The 22,317-nt window shown below is 41.6% G+C and overlaps 1 protein-coding gene across 2 annotated transcripts in view; it reads left to right on the top strand.

Moving 5' to 3' along the window:
- The window catches only part of Gnl3l (G protein nucleolar 3 like), a 36,576-nt gene extending 16,665 nt beyond the window's left edge, over positions 1 to 19,911 (top strand). For both annotated transcript variants that reach the window (XM_046452596.2, XM_058582035.1), the window contains 12 exons: positions 262 to 378; positions 1,149 to 1,232; positions 1,402 to 1,537; positions 2,569 to 2,672; positions 5,015 to 5,159; positions 7,340 to 7,427; positions 7,916 to 8,090; positions 8,186 to 8,328; positions 8,631 to 8,767; positions 10,602 to 10,729; positions 14,121 to 14,343; positions 16,334 to 19,911. In XM_046452596.2, coding sequence (XP_046308552.1) covers positions 262 to 378; positions 1,149 to 1,232; positions 1,402 to 1,537; positions 2,569 to 2,672; positions 5,015 to 5,159; positions 7,340 to 7,427; positions 7,916 to 8,090; positions 8,186 to 8,328; positions 8,631 to 8,767; positions 10,602 to 10,729; positions 14,121 to 14,343; positions 16,334 to 16,416 — 1,563 coding nt within the window. In that variant the 3' untranslated portion in view covers positions 16,417 to 19,911. The remainder of the gene's footprint in view (positions 1 to 261; positions 379 to 1,148; positions 1,233 to 1,401; positions 1,538 to 2,568; positions 2,673 to 5,014; positions 5,160 to 7,339; positions 7,428 to 7,915; positions 8,091 to 8,185; positions 8,329 to 8,630; positions 8,768 to 10,601; positions 10,730 to 14,120; positions 14,344 to 16,333) is intronic.
- Positions 19,912 to 22,317: the final 2,406 nt, after the last annotated feature.

Raw genomic sequence — 22,317 nt, 5'->3', positions numbered from 1 at the left:
TCCTGTCAGCCTCATGAGTCTCTGGGATTACATGTGTGTGCCACTGTGTCCACTCTCTTTTTTCTCTACCACTATCTCCTTCCCTTCATTTCTCCAATTTCTTCCTCTCAAGTACTCTATTTCCTGCTGTTCTGTCTGCCCTCACTCTGTATCCCAGTTTCTCTTACCTCTGCCATGTAGCACTATTTACTCTGTCATCCATTTCTCTCTTAGTATGTAGATCTAGTCAGCTCTAGTCCTAGCAATCTGTTCACTTGGTAGGTTGAGGAGATGAGGGAGAAGCAGCAGGCTGCCCGGGAGCAAGAGAGACACAGACGCAGGACCATTGAGAGCTACTGTCAGGATGTCCTGAGACGCCAGGAGGAGTTTGAACGCAAGGTAAGAGAGCAGCCTGTGCCCCTGGGTGGGATTAGTGTGGGTTTGCTGTCACACTGCAAAAGGGACAGGAAGGGTGTGAGGTTGTTGGAGGGGAAGAAAGGAATAAGTACAGAGAGGAAAGATTAGGGACAGTGGGGGAGGGTAAAGGGGAGATAAGGGGCCATTTTGAACCTTATTTCTGACTAGGTATCTCTGGAGAGCATCTCTCTCCCAAACTTGAGCCCCAAACTGGGAGTGGTGGTAGGGTTGGGGGCTTGGAAAGGTGTGATGAGTGGAGGGGGTACAAAAGAGGGAGTAAGAGTATAAAGGGGAGGGTTGAGAGAGAGAAGCATATGGGGGGATTTCGTTTTCCTTCTGGGCCTTCTCACTGCTTATCTGGCATCTGTTCTTGATTCAAACACAGAATATGCAATTACCAACTCCTGATATATAGTGCAGATTTTGGCTTCCCAATTCTATATCTACCATAGATTGTTTTCCTCACATCCCTCCCTTACACTCCACTGTGCATGCTCAGGCGTCTGACTGGTGCTCAAGTATATGCATATACATAGCTAAACACATGCACCATGTTGTTCTGTTCATTCTTTTTCCAGTTTTCAACTGTGTGGGTTGGTCAAAGTTACTTTTAGGTGGACTGAGACTGACATGGCTTCCCTAGCCTCCTGTGGTTTCCAAAGCCCTTGAGCATGTACACTTCTGTACTCTGTGTTTTTTCCCCCTTCTCGTCCCTTCTTTCCCCAATCCATTCTCTTTATTTTCTCTTTTAGGAGGAGGTTTTGCAGGAATTAAATATGTTTCCTCAGCTGGATGATGAGGCTACAAGGAAGGCTTATTACAAGGAGTTCCGTAAGGTGCAGGGATCCATTTCTTAAGACCTTTTTGGGAGGGTCCCAATCCATTTTCATTTCTTTTCCATTTCTGATTTTTCCTGACTGAAATGGAGACCTTTTCTTTCATGAGCCTACATGACTACTGTCCACTCTATTCCCTGCCTTCATCCCTCTGTCCTCTGCTGTACAGGTAGTACAATACTCTGATGTGATTCTGGAAGTCCTGGATGCCAGAGACCCATTGGGGTGTCGGTGTTTCCAAATGGAGGAGGCTGTTTTGCGGGCAGAGGGCAACAAGAAGCTGGTCCTGGTCTTGAACAAGATTGGTAGGTGTTTGGCTGGATTGAGTAAGGCAGGGAAGGGGTCAGCCTTCTTGAAAGACTAGCTCATACCAGATATAGATCGAGCAACACATTGGTACTCATAACTGTCATGCCGGGTAGAAATTCTTGTTCCAGTTTTCAAAGCCAGGAATATTGTCTGAAGGTACACAAATACATACACACACAAATGAGTGTAATGCAAGGTGGACGTGAAGTCAACCTTTCAGGTCACCATTCTTGCCATTTTTGAGCCATTTTTATGACTTGACAGTCCTGGAGAGCTCTTCTCTTCCCCAAACTGGAACTCAAAGATTGGAGTAAAAGAGCATATGGACTGAGGAATCATCAGGTTTGTGTCTCATCCTACCTGTGTTATTTTCTCTTGAGTTATTAGACAAGTCATGTCACTTCTGAGATCTCCTATTTCTCTGTTTATAAAATGGGTCATGAATGTCCCAACCTGACAGGTTTGTTTGAGGGTTAATGTTTGGTACATGGTCAGTACTTCACAAATGATAGTCTTTCTTTTGATAGTTGTTATTTTTCTTTTTACAGTACTGGAGTTTGAATCCAAGAGTGCTCTACCACTGACTACATCCTTAATACTTCTAGAGAGAGAATTTTTGTGCTAGGGGAACACTTTATTAATTTTTGTACCAGGCACTAAACTTATTTTTTAAGGGTACTCTACCACTGAGCTATATCTCCAACCCTTTGAGAGGGAAAACAGTCTTTGGCAGGCCTCTGGCACCTTGGGCACCTTGACTTGGAAGGAGGCCATTTGGGACCAAACAACTAGTTTGCACATTTTTTCCCTGAGCAAACAGTTGCCTTCAGGGAGGGCCAACTGGTCCCGTAGACCAGACTCTCCTTTGTAACTCCCATCTGGAGACTGGGCAGGGACTGACAGAGCCAGTGGAGAGACCTATTGGCAGGAGGTGGCCCTACCCTTCGGTGTTTATGGATATGTCTTTGGAGTGAGCCATGGAGGTGATGTTCTCCTTGCCAACCCCATCTGTTCCTATTTTCCCCAGACTTGGTTCCTAAGGAGATTGTGGAGAAGTGGTTGGATTACCTTCGTAATGAGCTGCCAACTGTGGCTTTTAAGGCCAGCACCCAACATCAGGTCAAAAACCTGGTAAGTCTGGGATCAGGGTATCTATCCTTTTTCAGGGTAGCCTAGGACCAGGGTTAGGGAGTTATGATATGGAATGGGTCCTTTATCCCTTTAGTAATTGAACTGTGCCTTCAATGTTGAGCCTTAATTAGGATCCCACTTTTGTGTTTATACATGAAGTGGAGTTTCATTGGTTGTATATTCATATATGAATATAAGAAAGTTATATTTTACTGTTAATCATATCATTAATATAGAAATACATTTTTTATTATGAAAAAGTATTACAGAAACATTGGTTGCTTCTAGAGAGAGAATTTGGGTGCTAGGGGAACTTTTTTTTTTCCAGTTTTGCACCAGGCATTAAACTTAGTTTTTTAATACCTTTATTTTATTTATTTTTTATTTTTGTGTGGTGCTAAGGCTTAAATCCAGTACCCCACACATGCTAGGCAAATATCTACCACTGAGCCACAAACCCAACCCAGGCATTAAACTTAGTATTTTTTGTAGTGCTGGGAATGGCACCCAGGGCCTTAAGAATGCTAGGCAAGCACTTTACTATTGAGCTACATCACAGGCCCCTAGTTTACCATTTTTCATTATTATAATCTGTACTTCCACAAATTCCCTTGTACATTCTCCTTGGCATGGAGGCAAGTATTGGTGTGGGTTAGGTACTGAGAAATGGAATCACTGGGTCATACATAGGCTTTGTGCATTTTGCATTTTTCACAACATAGATGGAATTGCTTTCATAATGGCTGTCACAGTTTATCCTCCCACCAGTGGGGTAGATGAATAGGACCCCCTATATCTTTTTTAAATACTGGGTCTTGAACCCAAGATTGTTTCATCCCTAGTCTTCCTATTTTTTTTTTTTTTATTTTGAGACAGGGTCTTACTAAGTTGCTGAGGCTGACTTCAAACTTGCAATCCTCCTTAGCCTCCTGAGTCACTGGGATTATAGGCATACACCACCACACCTGGTTCCCTGTCCCCTTGCCAATACTTAATAGTATTAATGTTTTTATTTTTTTATTTATTTAAAAAATTTTTTATAGATAGACACAGTACCTTTATTTTATTTGATTTTATTTTTATGTGGTGCCAGGGATTGAACCCAGTGCCTCATTCTTGCTAGGCAAGCGCTCTATCACTGAGCCACAACCCCGGCCCCATGTTTTTATTTTTCTATTGTAGGCATGCCCGTTTTTATTCCCAGGGACATGTGATTCTCAAATCAACATTTCCCAAACAGAAATCCCTATATAAACAGGGTTAATCTATGTTGGATTTATTTAGATAACTTTGAACTTTTATGGCTTTGAGAAATATGTTGTCTCATTTATAGTCTTTTGACCTTTTTTTTTTTTTTCACATGTGTTTGTGTGCTGTTAGTGATCAAACCCAGAGTCTTGTGCATGCTAGATAAGCAGTCTACTACTGAGCCCAATTTTGTGGCTGTTTTGAAGGCAAAGATGTTTTGAACAGTTGTATTCCAGCTGGGCATGGTGGTACAAATTTGTAATCCCAGACAATCAGGAGGCTGAGGCAAGAAGATTGCAAGTTTGAGGCCAAGGCCAGCAATTTATTAAGACTCTGTCTCAAAATTTTAAAAAAACAAATAGGACTGAATGTGGTTCTCAGTGGTATAATGCTCCTGAGTTCAATCCCCAGTACCTCAAAAAACAAACAAATGAAAGAAGAAACCTGTTGTGTTACATTTGTATTCTACCTTAAGGATATGCCAGATAGGCTTTTTGAACCTATTTCTTATTGATGGATGTTTAGTTTAATTCTAACTTTGTGGCACTAGAAACAATGTTGGGGTGAGTAAGGGATGAAGAAAAGGAGGAAAGGCATTCTGGGCAGAGGAGGTGGTATTAGGAATAAAGATGTGGAGGCTGGGATGGCCTTGTCTTGTGTGAGGTGTCAAGGGAATGTAGTCTTTGGTTCAGTCACCTCCTCATCCCTGTAGAGGCAAGGAGGGCAGGCATTCTTGTTGTGCACATGAGGCCTAGAGAAGGGAAGCAGGCTTTGCTTGCAATAGGCCTATGAGAGGTAGAACTGGAACTCAAACGTGACTTGTCTAGAGCCAGGATGCCACCCTGCCCCCTTCTATGGGAAGCAAGAAACATGTGAAGTCAGAAGCAGAGACAAGAGAAATCTGGAGATGCAAAGACAGTGGAGGGGAGTGGTAAAGAGTAGGTGTTCAGTACCTGTCTGAGAAGCCCTCTGTTTTAGGCTGAGGAGTTTGATGATCACAGGGACTTCCTGAATGTTTCCCTCTAAATTGAAAATCTGGACTCAGATTTCATCTGCTACCTGATGCCTCTTCTGTAACAGCCCTTATTTTCCAGAATCGGTGTAATGTGCCAGTGGATCAAGCCCCTGAATCGCTGCTAAAAAGCAAAGCTTGCTTTGGAGCTGAAAATCTCATGAGGGTTCTGGGAAACTATTGCCGCCTGGGTGAAGTACGCACCCACATCCGTGTGGGTGTCGTGGGTAAGGCATGGTGAACAGTCTTGGGGTCTAGGTTCCTTCTTTGAAGAGGGATTTCATTGGGGAAAATATGCCTTTTGGGGGAAGAAGGGAGTGGTTCAGAAAGGGTTTTCTGAGCTATAATTTGGATAGGTGGACATGGAAAAGCACGTTCATAGTCACTAGTTTATTGAATGTTAGAACCATGGACCACATACATAGTGCCAAGCTTGGAATTGTTATCATCTCATCTTGTCAGAGCTGTGGGAAGGAGGTGTTACTCTCTCTCTTTTATAGATGAGGACACTGAAACCCAGAAAAAGGGGGGGGAAAAAAGACTTGTGGAGTTAGCCCAGTGCAAGACAAGGCAGGGCTGAGTTTTAATCCTGAGCTTTTATGGAACCCAGGGTACTAAGGGAAGGATCATGGGAAGGGACTAGGGAAATCATGAGAGACAAATGAAGACAGATCATCAGGCAGAGAAAGTAAAGCCAAGATAGAGAAATGGAGAGAGAGTTGGACAGTTGAGAATGTATAGATACATATACTTGAATAGACAGAGGAAGATGCAGAAAAATAAAACAGGAAGGCCAGATGGCAGGGTTGGTGGAGAATGAAAGAATTAGACAAATTTAAATGACAGAGGGATGCAGAGAGAGAGGGATATAATGACCAAAAAGAAATACCAAAAGGGACATTGAGTTAGATTTGTGTGTACAGAAACCTACAGAGGGAGGCATAGAAAGGATAAGGACACCCCATGTATATAGAGTGCAGACATCATACCCAAAGAAAGAACATTCAGGGATGAAGGCAGACTCAAAGAGAGATATATAGACACAAAGAAACACACACACAGACTTGAGTACACATATATATCCGTAAACACACACACACATATCTACATGTGTGGAATCTTGTACACACTCAGCAGATGCACATCTGGAGACAGAGGGGCCAATGCATGCAGACCAAGCCTTTTCCACATGTACTCACCCCAACTCTGTTCTCTTAAAGCAAATAGAGTCATAGGGTAACACTCATGTGCCTAGATACACTATAACCCTCTAACACAATCTAGAGTCATCGGGAGAGAGATACATGATCATGTCTATGATGAGACAGATATATTCATTTATCTCTCTCCCGATGAGACAGATTGTATGTGTAGAGAGAGAAACACACACAAACACACATAGACTTAGGGAGATACCTGCAGAGATAAAAAGAGTTACAATGAAACACATTCAGGAAGCAAATATGTAGAGGAACTCATAGAGAGGAGGCTTCCATGTCTTTAGCCCCTTCTAATTTTGGACCATCCTCTGATTCTTACTCTGGGCATGGGAGTCTCTAATAGCCATCATTTACCTGATTCACCTTAGGTATGGTCAGAAGGAGGCTGACAGAAATTAGCATAGAAGGAATTACAAAGAGGCAGAATTGGTGGGGTGTAGAGAATCAGAAAGAACTATGGCCAGAGTGAGAAATAGATGCTTAGATACAAACATACACAGAAAAAGAAAAAGAGATGCTAGAGAAATAGACTGGGAGAGAGACCAAAAAAAAAAGCACAAAACAGTCATATTTTGGAATGAGAAAATCACTAAGAGAGGTGTATAGAAACCAAAGCACATATATGAGAGAGTAGTCTACATATGTAAATTCATGCACATGCAGAGAGAATGGTGAGAATGAGAGACCCAGGGAGGAAGAAACAAGCTATTCACAGGCTGAGAGCAGTTCACAGGTGCCTAAATACCAAAAAAAAAAAAAAAAATCACAAGAAAAGACAGCTGCACAAAGAGACTGGTATCTGGAGAGAACCCCCTTATCCCCCGGGGCAATTACACAGCAGAACAGATGGCCCTGTGTTTTACAGACGTTTCTTGATGTCCACCTTCTGTTGCATTGGGCCTGTGAGGCCTTGAATTGAGCTCCTCTCCAGGCTGGTTGTGGGTAGGAGGTGGATGTCACATCTAGAGAGAAGAACACATTTACTGAGCATGTCCACAAAAGGAAGAGAGGAAGAAAGGCCTTGTAAGGGTCTTGATCAGACCTTAGAGTGGGAAGGCAGGAGGCCAGGCTCTGTTTTTGGCTTCTCCATGGCCTGATCACTGCTTCTGCCAGGCTTCCCTCACAGAGTCTGACTTGATGTTCCTGAGGGTCATTTCTACCCTGAGTCATCTGCTGCTACTTTCTAGGCCTTCCCAATGTTGGGAAGAGCAGCCTGATCAATAGCCTGAAGCGCAGCCGTGCATGCAGTGTGGGAGCCGTTCCTGGGGTTACCAAGTAAGCACCTGCTCCTCTACTTCACAACTTCTTAACACTAAAGTTCCCTCAAACTCCTATTCCTTCAGCCTTATCCCTTTCCTAATTTTGTACAATCCTCTGATTCTTTTCCTGGGCGTGGGAGTCCCTCATTTTCCTAGTACCCCCAGGTGTGGTACAGGCACCCTGCTGGGTCCTTCCCATTAGTTCCTCATAAGAACAATGCAAGATTGGGCTACTCATGAGTTGCTCGGGTGCATAGATGGAGCAACTGAAACCCAGAGAGTCAGAAGCATACTTATGGTTCTGCAGCCTGGTCCCCAATGGCAGACGCTGAATTTTAGAATCAGCCCAAGGTCTATAGGGCCCCAGACCCCACCAGCTCTACATTTTTCAGCTTCTGTAAAACGCCTTCTCCTTGCTCCTTTATCCCCTCCCCCACCTCTCCAGGCTCAACCTTTATGATTAAATGTCAAGCACATGCAGTTTTTTCTTCTCTCCCACCCCAGATTCATGCAGGAGGTCTACCTAGACAAGTTCATCAGGCTGCTGGATGCTCCAGGCATTGTCCCAGGACCCAACTCCGAGGTGGGCACTATTTTGCGTAACTGCATCCATGTGCAGAAGCTGGCAGATCCTGTGACCCCAGTGGAGACCATTTTACAGCGCTGCAACCTGGAAGAGGTACACAGCAGGTCCCCTGGTGGATGCCCTACCCTACCCACTCCAAGAACTATTTTTTTCTTCCTAATGACTTCTTTTTTTCCTTCCTAAACCAGATTTCCAACTACTATGGAGTTTCTGGGTTCCAGACCACTGAGCACTTTCTGACTGCAGTGGCCCACCGCTTGGGAAAGAAGAAGAAGGGAGGCTTATACAGTCAGGAGCAGGCTGCTAAAGCTGTCCTAGCTGACTGGGTGAGGTGAGGAAGGGACTGAGCATGAGGCCTGCTGGGAGTCTGGCTCTACAATAGCTCATCTGTGTTTATCACAGCTGGTGTGGCTACCTGTCCTCTATCCCAAGGCAGGGGAAAACCAAGGCACGAGGGCATGTTGTGCTTGGGACTTTGTGCCAGGGATTATCGAGCAACTCATCCTATTGTTCAGAAGCCACTCTGCGTTTTCTTGTCCCTTACTGTTTCTGGCTTTTGAACTCATCCTCTTTTTGATTGATCATTATTTCTCTCAATGACCATCATCAATTTCCTTCCACCTCTCAATGCAGTGGAAAGATCAGCTTCTATACACCACCACCACCCACCCACACTCTACCAGCCCACTTGAGTGCTGAGATTGTTAAGGAAATGACTGAGGTCTTTGACATTGAAGATACTGAGCAGGCCAATGAAGACACCATGGAATGTAAGTATGGATAACTGGTTGTACTTGGTCTTCTCCTGATGGTGCCACACAGACCTGATGGCAGATCCCACTTACAATCTCCTCTTCCCTGGTTCTACTACTTGTGTTTTGTACAAGTTTAACAAGCTCAGCCTAATTTCTTTTCCTGCAAGGTAGAGAATTGTAATCTGGGCCAGGGGGTGGTGGTGGTGGTGATGGTTGTGAGCTTTTGTTAGGTGCAAATTCTTATCTCTTGGGACCTGGCCTGGAGTGGGTTTAGATGTTCCTTTCAAAAGCCCTTTGTCTACTGTTGCTATAGGCTTTTCCACCACCATGGCAAATGTATTCCTAGGCTTTCCTTCTTAATGCCCATTGGCTGGTGAGGTGTCTAATTCACAAAATGGTAATGTTTGCCAAAAGGCACATAGACAGTGGCATGCAAAGGTAGCCTTGGAACCAGCTCTACTGCCCTGTTATCTAAGATACCCAGCTCTGAGTAGCTAGGTGGCTGAAAGGTTGAACTGCCTGCATTCAGTCCAAGCTTTGTTTCTTATTAGCTGTATGAGGCTGAACAGTTATTTCACTTCTCCCTGTATCAATGATGTCATCTGTAAAATGGTGACAACAGCACCCATGGTAAGTGATTGTAAGGATTTATTTACTGTATAAAAGATAGCTAGGGAATGTAGCTCAGTGGCTTAGTGTGCTCACAGCCCTGGGTTCAATGCTTAGCACACGAGAAAGGAAAAGACATGTAGAACAGTAATTTGCATATAGTAAATAAATCCTTAGTAAATTTTAGCTATTATTAAGGTGATTTTATTATTAAAGTGTGACTTTCAGAAACTTTTTAGAAAGTTTCTTTTCACAAGACACTACCCTCTGAAGCCCTGGCTTTGTGGCTCTGGCCTCTTTCTGTATCCAGTCCCAAGACTCCCTGGACCCTTGTGTAGACACTGTGAGGTAGTTGAGAATGTCTTGGTAACCTAGCTTCTGGTATCTGTTTCTCTTGGAGGGTCAGATATTTTCTTCTCTGGGTTTTCTAATTTCCTTTTATTACAAATGAAGACAAGAGAACTTGTTTACTTCCTTGTTTATTCTCCCTGTGGCTTTAGGCAGGTCACCCTCCCCCTTTCTGAACTTTAGTTTTCACTTCTCTCCAGGGGAACTTGAGAGGGATGGGAGATCATGTTTTCAGGATGATGCTTGACTCTTGATGGGTATGAGGACAAGTGGGGCTTCATCACTGAGTACATTTAGGCAAAAGATTGAAGTCTGGGACATAGAGAAGAGGGTGGGGGAGAGCTTAGTAGTGAAGCATTTTTGGATGAGTTGGTCCTAGTACTGGATCTTAAAGGGTGAGTAGGGACTAGGAAGAATGGAATGGGGGCAGAACTATAGGAGGTATGAGGATAGTGTGGCACAAGGCAGTTGGCACATCTGAGATTACAGTGGAGACCAACTCCAGACAATGGGCCAGAAGAAACAGAGTCCTGGTCCTAGGGAGGTAATCCTGGTAGCTTCCAGTTATAGAGCAACATCATGGTTGGGTTAAACAATAATAGGGCTCCTCTGCCATGTCTCACAGTAGCCCTCTGTGTATAGGGCTTGTGAAATTTCTATTTTTCAGATTAGCAAGCCAAGACTCTGAGGCCAGCCCCCAGTAGGCGAGTGTCATATTATAAAACTCATGCTTTTAATCATTCTTCATGTAGCCTTTTAGTAGGACTGAGAAGCTTCTCCCCCACTTGACTCCCCTGAGCAGCATCCACATGTCCTTTCTGCTAACACCTGACCAAGGGGCTGACAGCAGAGAGGAGCAAGGATCCTGATGATGGTTTTGGTTCTGTTAAAGGCTTGGCCACCGGAGAATCAGATGAGCTGTTGGGCGACACAGACCCGCTCGAAATGGAGATTAAGTGGCTTCATTCTCCGATGGTGAAAATAGCAGATGCCATTGAAAATAAAACCACCGTATATAAGGTACTTTTCCTCTTTCTTCATGGCAACCCTTTCCTTTACCCACATTCTAGAAAGGGGTCAGTCTGTCTTGCCTAGCTCCTACAAGGTGGGTGTGAGTGGTTCATATACTCCCTGTGGGTTCCTGGATGCCTGACCTGGTGTGTCTTTTGCCAAATGATAATAGGTCTAAGGAGAAGAAATATAATCTTCCAAGCTTTTTTCCCAGACCTGGTTCTAGTCCATAGAACAGGTATTACTATTTAGTCACTCAATTGTTTTAAGTTGCAAATGACTTTTCTTTCTCCCACTTAGTACCCAAGATGCTATAACTGTCAGTCAGCAAGTCCTATGGTTTTTCCCTTCAAAATCTCTTTGAGAATCTGTCAATTTCCCTTTGTTTCTACCATTTCCATAACTCTAGAGTAAACGTCCAGTCCTCAACTCACCTAGACATATGCCCCAGGTCTGTTTTTTATGGCCTAGTCCGACCATGTTAACCTCCTCTGATTAAATGCCGTTCATGGCTCCCTAGCACCTATAGAATTAGGTTCTTATATCTGAGTTCTGTTATTCAAGACTTGCATGGCATGACTCTAGGTGGTTTTTTCCAGCCTCTTTTTCTTCCAGTTCCCTCATCTCTGCATTTCAGAAAGACATCTTCACTCTGATGAGAGGCACATGGAGTATTGGCAGGGATGGGAAAGGGGGTGGGGTGAAGGTTGAAGACAGCATGGTTCTAAGAGCCCTCATCTATACTGTTTGTGGGTTAGAGAAGAGGGATATAGCTCATTTATAAAGTACCCCAGGGTTTAATCCCCAGTACCACCACTTAAAAAGTTGCTTAAGTCTTTGCTAAATTGCTGAGGCTGGACTTGAACTTGCTATCCTCCTGCCTTAGCCTCTCAAGGTGCTGGGGTTGCTGGGATTACAGGGATGTGCCATTGTTGTGCACAACTTTTTTTTTTTTTTTAATTTTGAGACAGGGTCTTCCCAAGTTGTTGAGGTTGACCTTGACTTTACTATATTCTTGCCTCAACCTCCCGGGTCACTGGGATTAGTGGTGTGCACCACTGCACCTGCCTTCAAAGGGATTTTCACCTCTGTTGTGCTTATTAATTTTTTTCTTTTTTAAAATTTTTAAAATAGGTAATGCAAATCATATTTTAAAATTTAAAAGGTACTAAAAGGTATACAGCAAGAAGTAAATCTTTCTCTTGTTTCTGTGTCTCAGCCACCCTGTTCCTTTCTTGGAGCCAGTCACTATTAGACTTTTGGATGTCTTTTCAGAGCTATTCCATATTTATATGTGCACATATACCCACACAAGCAGTTACAGATAACTATTTTAATGCTGTTCATATAGTTCTGCATTTTACTTGATTCATGTACAAATTCATCTTGGAGATTGTTCCACATGCTTAATTTCAGGAGCTGTCTTTTATTTTTATGGTTATATATCTGGAAGGGTTTCTTAAGCAGGGAAATGACATAGGCAGGTTTGTATATTAGAACATTAATAATAAAGAAAGGGGCCACCATAGGGCATGCAGTCAGTCCAAGGAGGAAACCATAGTCTCTAGTTAGTCTGGAAGAGAATTTGTGGTCTCCAGCTGTGAAGGAATCACACTATTCTTGTTTTCACGGTTTCCCGTTGCTTAAAGGGAAAATCAGTGTAAAGTTGTAATATTTTTCACTGAGTTCCTAAGCTCTAGAACACACCCTTTTTTTCCTCAGAAACCTGAAAGGGTTCCCTGGTATACTGCATCATGAACAGTGCTTCTGCCCTCAACCCAAGTGGTGCGGTGTGATAGCTTTACTCAGTCCCATCTCTTGCCTTTTCCTTGCTACAGGGAAGTGGGTGGTCATATGCATGGGCTCTGGAGCTAGTCTGCTTAGGTTCTAATTTACTCCACTGCATGTTAGATGTGTGACCTCATGTGCTTTGTTTGTCATAGCATTGTTAGAAGGATTAAGTTAATTAACACGTATATACAGAGGGGTGAATATAGTCACATATGATGCCTCACAATGGGGAGATGTTCTGAGAGATGCATTGTTAGGTGATTTTTATGGTTGTACAAATATCCAGGAATGTACTTAAACTAAGACACACACACACTCACACACTCACATGTATATTCATATATGAACTTAGAATGGTACTGGGCATATAATAAACTTTCTGTTAATACTGGCTTGTAGTACTTACATACATCTTTCACTCCTGCCACTCCCATTCCCCATTCCCTTTTTGGTGCCCCCCAAGTATGCTCTGTGCTTTTCCAGTGTTTAGTTAGCAATGATCCTTTGGGCATGGTTGTGTATGCCTGTAATCCTAGTGACTCTGGATGCTGAGATAGGAGGACAGCTTTGGTAACCTGGCGAGAACCTGTCTCAAAAAGGTCAGGGATACAGCTCATTTATAAAGTACCCCAGGGTTCAATCCCCAGTACCACCACCAAAAAAAAAAAAAAGAGGGAAAGAAGTGACCCTCCCCATCAGTAGTATGTTGACTGTTATCATCTGTCACTCATCCTTGAGTCCCTCATGGGCAGATGCCATGCTTATGAGATAGATTGTTATATGCTCTTTAGCTTGGTTGCTCCCTGAAGGTAGAAATGAGTTTGACTCTTTTTTTTTTTTTGTTCCCACACACAGCTGGGAACAAAATAGGTTCCAAGAATATTTGTTAAATTATAATACAATTGTCATTGATCAAGTAACCTTACATTTTCGTTTTATTCTTTTTGGTGGGATGTTGAACCCAGGGGCACTTAACCACTGAGCCACATCCCCAACCCTTTTTAAAAAATTTTGAGACAGGGTCTTGTTAAGTTCAGAGATTCACTAAGTTGATGAGGCTGGCTTTGAACTTGCAATCCTCTTGCCTTAGCCTCCTGAGCCGCTGGGATTACAGGTATGCACCACCACACCCAGCTCATTTTATTCTGGTAAAAGTCATACAGGCTACCTGTTATTCACTCCCATGTGACAAAGGAGCAAGCTGATGTTGTGAGGCTAACTAAGCACCTGCTAGTATATGGTGAAGCCAGAATTGGAGCCTGGTTTGCATGACTCTAGGCTCCATATTTTCCCTTTATTGGGGATTGAATCCAGGGGCACTCAACCATTGAACTACATACCCAGCCCCCTTTTATTTATTTATTTATCTATCTATCTATCTATCTATTTATTTATTTATTTTTGAGACGGGGTCTAAGTTTCCCAGGCTGTCCTTGAATTTAAGATTCTTCTGCTTCATATTCCAAGTAGTTTGAATTACAGATGTGTGTCATCATACCCAGATAAAGGCTTCCTATTCTTTACCAAGCCTGTTCCTGCCTCCTTTGTAGAAGTCTCTGGAGGTCCTCTGGAGGTCAGGACCTCACCATTATCCTCTTTCTCTCTCCAGATTGGAGACCTCACTGGGTATTGCACCAATCCAAACCGTCATCAGATGGGGTGGGCTAAACGCAATGTGGACTACCCCCTTCCCAAGAACAACAGTGTGGTGGATGTTAGCCCAGTGGACCGCCGTCCGATGCTGCAGAGGATCATGGAGACAGATCCCTTGCAACAGGGTCAGGCTTTGGCATCAGCCTTGAAAAATAAGAAGAAGATGCAGAAGCGTACAGGTGGGGGTACTTGGCTGCCTCTTTGCTCTGAAAAGTTCCAGTTTGTGGCCTGGAATAAAGGCTCCTGAATGAGCATACCCATGTGTCTAGCTCCAGGCTAGGGTTGGGGGGCAGGCATGTGTTAGGGGGCTCAACTACTAGAATAGTGGTTCTCAAACTTTAGCTTGTACCAGAATCATCTGGAGGGTTTGTTAAGGCAGATATATAGAGCCCTTCCCTAGAGTTTCTAATTGAATGAATCAACTGATACTGGTCCTCTGGGAACTACACTTGGAAAACCAGTGGCCTAGTCTTTGTATAAATATGGCCACATTATCAGGTACTTTCTATGTATTAGGTAGTTAACAGGCTATATAATTTATACTTTATCATTTGGCACTGCACTCAAAATCCTAAAGGATATACAGTAAAATATCTTTCCTATCTGCTAGTCATCTAGGTCTCTCATAGGCAACCAGTTAGTTTCTTGTGTCTCTTTCCTGATACACAAGAAAATACCTATATATTCTTTGTTGTTTTTTCTACTCAAATGCTAGTCTACTGAACCTGTGGTTTTGCTCCATCACTTTTCTGTTCAATAGTCTTAGGGATATTTCCATATCAATACATGAAAGACCTTACCTTCATTTTAATGATGGTCCATTGTGTAGCTGGCCCATTGAGGTTTTCATGCTTTATTGTTGGTCCTCCATATCTGTGGCTTCTGTACTTGCAGATTCAACCAACTACAAATCAGAAATATTTGAAAAAAATTGCACTTGTATTGAATGTACAAAGACTATATTTTTGTCATTATTTCCTAAACAACATGATATGACAACTATTTACATATATCTATCCTGTATTAAGTTTTATCTAAAAATGACTTAAAGCATTCAGGAGGATGTGTGTAGTTTATATGCAGATACTACACCATTTTAATATAAGGGCCTTCAGAATACCAAATCTGGATTTGGTGTCCTCCAAATCTTTCTCTATGGATACTGAAGGATGGTTGCACTTACCCTCACTAACTCATTCTAAAAGATTTATATCGCATGTAGTAAGTGAGGTAACTGAGGCCCAGAGATATTCAGTGACACTTTCAAGGTGAGACAGCTAGTAATAAGTGGAGGCAAAATGTAAACTAGGTAGGGTTGATTGGCCCTGTCAGCCCTATTCTTTGAACTAGGCCATATTTTATAACCAAACATTCATTCTTGGCCTGGCTCTACACTGAGTCCTAGGACTCCAGAAATAAACTGCCCTTGAACTTCTGGTTTTATTAGAGAGTGGAAGAGACAAAACAGACATTTGACAGTACAGAGTGATCACTCTGAAGAGACAACAAGTACTGTGAGGAGATCTAACCCATTCTCAGGGAATCCTGAAGAATAATGGGACAAATGAGAGATGTGAGCTGTGAGCATTCAGGCCCAAAGCTACTACTGCTGTGTTGCTCTTTTGCCGTGGGAGCTTTGTTTTTTTGTTTTGTTTTTGTGGTACTGGGGATTGAACCCAGCGGCACTCAGCTACATCCTCAGCCTTTTAATATTTTATTTTGAGACAGGGTCTTGACAAGTTGCCCAGGCTGGCCTCCCACTTGTGATCCACCTGCTTCAGCCTCCCTAGTCATTAGGGTCACAGGTGTGCATGACCATGCCTGGTGAGAGCTTTGTTTTGAGGGTAAGGATGGAGTGCTAAGTTCAACACAATATAAAAAAAAAATTACTATTTTGGTTCTTGGAAGAGACAAAAATATTTGGAGCCTGAGAGTTGAAACTCTGAGATAGAAGTTATATTATGGTGTTCACAGGTTGATAAATGGTTCTACTTGTGAGGTTTAATAGTGGCTTCCAACAGCCCATCAGTTTTTTTTTTTTTAATGTTTGGGGATTACGTGAGCCATTTTGGGAGCTTGGTGCAGACCAAGCTTCATTTAGGCCAGCTCGGGTAGGCCTTCTTTTGGCAAGCCAGTCACCAAAAATTGCATCTATTTCTTCATTTGCAGATAAAATCGCCAGCAAGCTGTCTGATTCCATGATGTCTGTTCTCGACCTCTCGGGCAACGGTGATGACAGTGCTGGTGACTGATCAGTTGATCCCACTCCCCTCCCCCTCCAAGCACTGGTTCCTATAGGATGGGGGAGTACAAATGGAGTTTGGTTCTCTCAGAAGTACCTATATATATAAAAAAACTTCCCATGCTGTGTGTCCCCTCCCCATACTGTTCCCTCCATTCTCTCTAGAGAGGTTGGAGTTGCCAAATCCAGTGAACTTTACTTAATCCCTGCTGTGTTTTATAAGAGAAAATATCAGCAGAGCCCAGGTGCTAACAATTTATCCCTCACTCTTAATCCTAGGATCCCACCCCGTAGGTTGAGCTGATATTAAGGATGACCTCCCACAAGCCCTCTTAGACCGCTGAATGTACAAATAAAGGCTAGACTGTTAGTAGACCTAGAGCCCCTGCAGGGAAGATGATTTGTTTACCATTCAATGAGAGGTATCACCACCAAGGTATCCCTATAATGGGCTCTGGCCATGCATCTTTCTTCCAAGTTCATAGGTCCTCACTTGGGTGGCAGTGGGGACAGGGGAATAGTGATGAGCCTTTTTATATCTGTGCAAGGGTCTGGAGATAGGATAAAGGGAAGAAGAAAACAAATAAGCCTGGCTGGTGTTAAAGTGTGTTAGAGACTATATTGTAGGAGGAGAAAACAAGGTACCTGTTGGTAGGGCAGCTGGGTGCTTTAGGGACAAGTCCCATCTTGGCATATGTGAGAATTGGAGAAATTCCATTAACTGAAGTGCTCTGGCTGATCCCTGCCCTTGTGTGACCTTATCCAGCATCAGCATTTGAATTCCATAATTCTGGAGAGTTCTGATACCAGTTATTCAGAGTGTGTCCTTGAGAGAGTTGCTGTATTTGGGACTGCACCAGCTATCTTCTTTCCCAGTGGCTGGAACCTACCCATTAAAATATAATTAACTATCACCTCTTGGAGGGCCTACCCTACTCAGACAAGGGCATCAGGCCCAAGCACTACTAGGGGCCTGGCTTAGTCAGCTTGCTGTCACTATTGTAAAATACTTGATATCAGTTTATAAGGAGAAAAGGCTTATTTTGACTTAAAGTTTTAAAAGTTCCAGTCCATGATTGATTGGCTCTATTGCTTTGGCTTTCTGGTGAGATAGCATAGATAAGCTGGTACATGTGGTGACCAAAACCTTCCATCTTATGGCCAGGAAGCAAAAAAAGGAAAAAAAAAAGTGGGAGTGCCTGAAGTCCCACAATCCCTTTCAATATCCCAATGATTTAAGGATCTCCCACCAGGCCCCACCTCCTAAAAGTTTTACTTTACTCTGAGATCAAGTCTTTTAACATATGGGCCTTTGGGATACATTTAGGATCCAAGTTATAACAAGCTCTTGTAAAGGGACTGGGATAGAAGATTACAACTGAAACAATCTCATTTTACTAGGAATTTTTGTTTCTTGTACAAAATTTCAGTTCCTAGCCATTTATCCAGAGTTGATATATTTGTAAGGAGTGGGCATTACATTACTTCAGTCTTTGCTACCTACACTAAACTTCCATACCATCCTTTGACCATGAATATATACCCTTTAGTCTTGCTCTTGCCTCTGCCTCTCAGGCTGGCACCCAAAGTTTACCTAACCAGATCCTAAGAATGGAATCAGGTGACACAGGAGAAAGCTTCTGACTATAGGCTCTTCTGTCTGGAAAGTGTGGACTTCTACTGTATTCAGGCACAGCCAAAGGAAGGAGTTAGTTACTAATTGTGCACAAACTGCAACAAGCTCTGGAAATCTGTTAAACCTCCTTAATTCTCAGTATGGCTATACTGGTATGGGATTAATATCATAAGAAAAATAAATAGGCTCAGAAAGTTGACAGGTTATGCCCAAGACAACATTAACTGGTAGCACCAAGTGTGATTAAAACCCTATGCAGGCCCTTTCCTCTGCATTATACTGCCTTCTTAACAAAAGTACATTAATTAAGCACCTACTGTGTGCCAGTCTCTGTTATCAAGTCCTTAAAATGCGTTTTCTTCTTTTTTTTGCTTTAAAAATCCTGGTATTGTCTAGCTAAAATTTTGTTCTCATAGTCTCCTTGAATGAGGTCCAGTTTAATTCACATCATATTATAAGGCTCTCCTGATAGGTGTTAAAATGAAAAATTGTGTACTGAGACTGCCAAAGCCATTTTACAACCATATAGAATTTTATTTATACACACACACACATACACACATACAAATGCATATACATGCACCCTTTTTTGCAGTACTGGGGATTTAACCCAGGACCTCAGGCAAACTAGGCAAGCACTGAACTACATCCTCATCCCTTTTTATTTTTTTATTTGAGACAGAGTTTTGAAAGTTGCCCAGGCTGGCCTCAAGCTTGCAATACCCCCCCTCAGCATCCCGAGTAGCTGTGATTACAGGCATGTGCCACCACATCCAGTTGGAATTTCATAATTTAATATTTAAAATAGTTTTTTTTTAATTCCTGAATGGTTCTGGTAAACAAGGATGAAAAATAGAAATATCTGGGTGATTGAGAAACATGGGAACATAATTTGGCCAAAATCAAATAGAAGAACTAAAATAGTCATGTTGGGATAAGAATTTTAGATTCTAGATATTCCACCTGTAGCATATCTTAAGTTTTTTAAAAACTCCTGAGTATCTGGGATTACAGATGTGCACCACTGTTTCTGACTTAAAGCTAGTTATTGAATCTTTTTCCTCTTCTTTTTTAAAAAATTAAGATAATTTGTATAAAGTTTACCCTTTCTAGTTTAAGTTCTGTGGACTTGGACACATTAATATATGAGTGAACCACCATCACAGTCCAGATACAGAATATTTGTTTTCACCCCAAAACTCCGCAGTCCTTGTTGTTGTCAACTCTTTTCCCTTATCTTCAGTTCCTGGCAACCACTGATCTGTTTTCTGTCCCTGTGTTTTTGCTTTAGCATGAATGCCATATAAATAGAATCAGACAGTATATAGGCTTATTTTACACCATCAAGTTTTAAACCTGTATTCTTAAAATTTACATTGGAGCCAGGCATATCGACATTCACCTATAATCCCAGTTACTCTGGAGGCAGAGGCAGGATAATTATAAATTTGAGGCCAGCCTGGGTAATTTAGCAAGACTGTCTTAAAATAAAAAAAATAAAAAGTTCTGGGGTTGTATCTCATTGATAGAGTGCCCTGAATTCAGTCCCTATTACTGCAAAAAAAAAAAAAAAAAAAAGTAAAATTTACTCTGGGTTACAGTTATATAAGCTTTGATAAATTATGCATTGAGGTATGTAATAACCATTACAATCAAGGTATGGAACGGTCCTATTAGCCTACCCCCACCAAATTCACTCCTGCTACTTTATAGTTAAAACCAGTCCCCTATAACTAACCTCTAGTAATCATTGATTTGTCTTTGTCCTTATGGTTTATGTTTTGAAGAATGTCATATAAGTGGAATTATACAGATGTAACTTTTTGAGACTCAATTTGCTAATAATAAATTTGAGATTTACCAATGTCATTGGTTGTTAACATTAGTTCTTGTTCCTGAGTCATACGCCATTGTGTGGATGTTCTACCATTTGTTTTATCTATTCCCCATTTGTAGGACATTTTAGATTCTTTGCAGTTTTGGGCAATTATGAATAAAGCTGCTATGTAAACATTTGTATGCGACTTTTTGTGTTTTCATTTCTTTGGAGCAATTTCCCAGAGTTGGATTGCTGGGATATATGGTAAGTTTATGTTTAACATTCTTAGAAACTGCTGAACTGTTTTTTGAAGTGGCTCTACCATTTTGACATTCTCATGAAAGGTTTAGTCCCACATTTTCTCTAGCACTTGGTTTTGCCAGTTTTTTTTCACCCGACATTAGCTATTCTCATAGGTATGTAGTGGTATCTCTTTGTGGTTTCAATCTGTATTTCCCTAATGACTAATGATTTGAACATTTTCATGTTGCCATCCGAATATCCTCTTTGGCAAAATATTCATCTCTTACATGTTTTGTAATGGTTTTATTATTTGTTTAATTTAAAAGATTCTGTTCTGGGTTCATGTTCTTTATTGGATATATGCTTTCTGACAATTTTTTCCCAATTATGGGAAAGCTTTGTTGACAAATTTTATTTAAAAATTGTAGTAAATGATACATAATAAAAGTTACTGTCAGCCATTTTTTAAAAATATTTATTTTTTAGTCTTAGATGGACACAATATCTTTATTTTATTTTTATGTGATACTGAGGCTCGAACCCAGTGCCCCATGCATGCTAGGTGGGCACTCTACCACTGAACCACAACCCCAGGCAACTGTCATTCCTTTTTAAGTATACAATTCATGCCATTAAGTACATTCACATTATTTTGCAATCATCACCACAGTCCTTCTTCAAAACTCTTCTTATCTTGTGTAACCAAAGCTCTGTACCCACTAATGAACCACTAATGAATCTTGTTCTGCCATTCCTCCACAATTATTTTTTTTCATTTTTCATTTTTATTTTCCTTTTTATTGGTGCATTGTAATATGTATTAACGTTGTTATATATTTGTACATGCACACAATATATAATTCCGCTTTCCATGAATATTCTTAAGAACATCATATAAATAGAATAATACAGTATTTGTCCTTATGTGACTGGCATATTTTGTTTAGCATAATGTCTTCAAGATTCATCCATGTTATAATGTGTCATAATTTCATTTTTAAGAGTTAATTTATTACATGTATCTACCTTTTTCAGCTTTTGGGGTTTAATTGACAAAAATTGTATATATTACAACATGATGTTTTTTTGTTTTTGTGGTGCTGGGGATGGACCCAGGGCCTTGTGCATGCCAGGCACTCTACCACTGAGCTATACCCCTGGCCCTAATGTGATGCTTTGTTATATGTGTACATTGTGAAATGATTGCCACAGTCAAGTTGATTAACATTGATCACTTCACAGAGTTATCTTTTTTGAGTAGTGAAAACTCTTGAGATCTACTCTCAGCCAATTTCAAGTATATAACATTTTATTATTAACTGAAGTCAACATTAGGTCTCCAAAAATCGTACACATGTGCCAGTGCGTGCACACGTGCACACACAGAGAAATACATATGTATACTGGGAATTGAAATATTGAGCTTAACCACTGAGCCACATCCCTAACATGTTTTATATTTTATTTAGGGACAGGGTCTTGCTAAATTGCTTAGTGCCTTGCTAAGTTGCTGAGGCTGGCTTTGAACTGGCCATCCTCCTGCCTCAGCCACCTGACCCTCTGGGATTACAGGTATAGGCCACCATGCCCAGCTAGTTATTCATATTTTAATTGCAAGTTTGTACATTTTGGCTAACATCTCCCAGTTTCCCTTAGTTCTTACTCATAGCCCCTAATTTTCACCCTACTACTTTCTAAGAGTTTATATTTTGGGGGGGGTAGGGTACCAGCTATTGAACTCATGGGCACTTGACCATTGAGCCACATCCCCAGCCCTATTTTGTATTTTATTTAGAGACACGCTAAGTTGCTTATTAGAGTCACGCTAAGTTGCTTAGTGCCTTGCTTTTGCCGAGGCTGGCTTTGAACTAGCAATCCTCCTGCCTCAGCCTCCCTAACCCCTGGGATGATGGGTGTGGACCACTGTGCCCAGCTTGAGTTTACCTTTCTTAGAGATTCTACATGTAAGTGAGATCCTGTAATATTTGTCTTTCTGTGAATGGCCCATTTCACTTAGCACAGAATCCTATGTTTTCACAAATGGCGGAATTTCTTTGTTTAAGGCTGAATAAGTTTATATATATATATATATATATATATATATATATATATATATGCCCATATATTTATATACATAACCCACTATATTTTCTTCATCCATTCATCCATCCATCTTTCCATCTACAAACACTTAGATTATTTCAATATATACC

Source organism: Marmota monax, unplaced genomic scaffold (genome assembly GCF_021218885.2).
Source record: "Marmota monax isolate L192 unplaced genomic scaffold, Marmota_monax_Labrador192_F-V1.1 WCK01_AAM20220418_F8-fsc00223, whole genome shotgun sequence".
NCBI lineage: Eukaryota > Metazoa > Chordata > Mammalia > Rodentia > Sciuridae > Marmota > Marmota monax.
The sequence above is the reverse complement of the archived record's forward strand: the minus strand, read 5'-3'. Positions and strand labels throughout refer to the sequence as shown.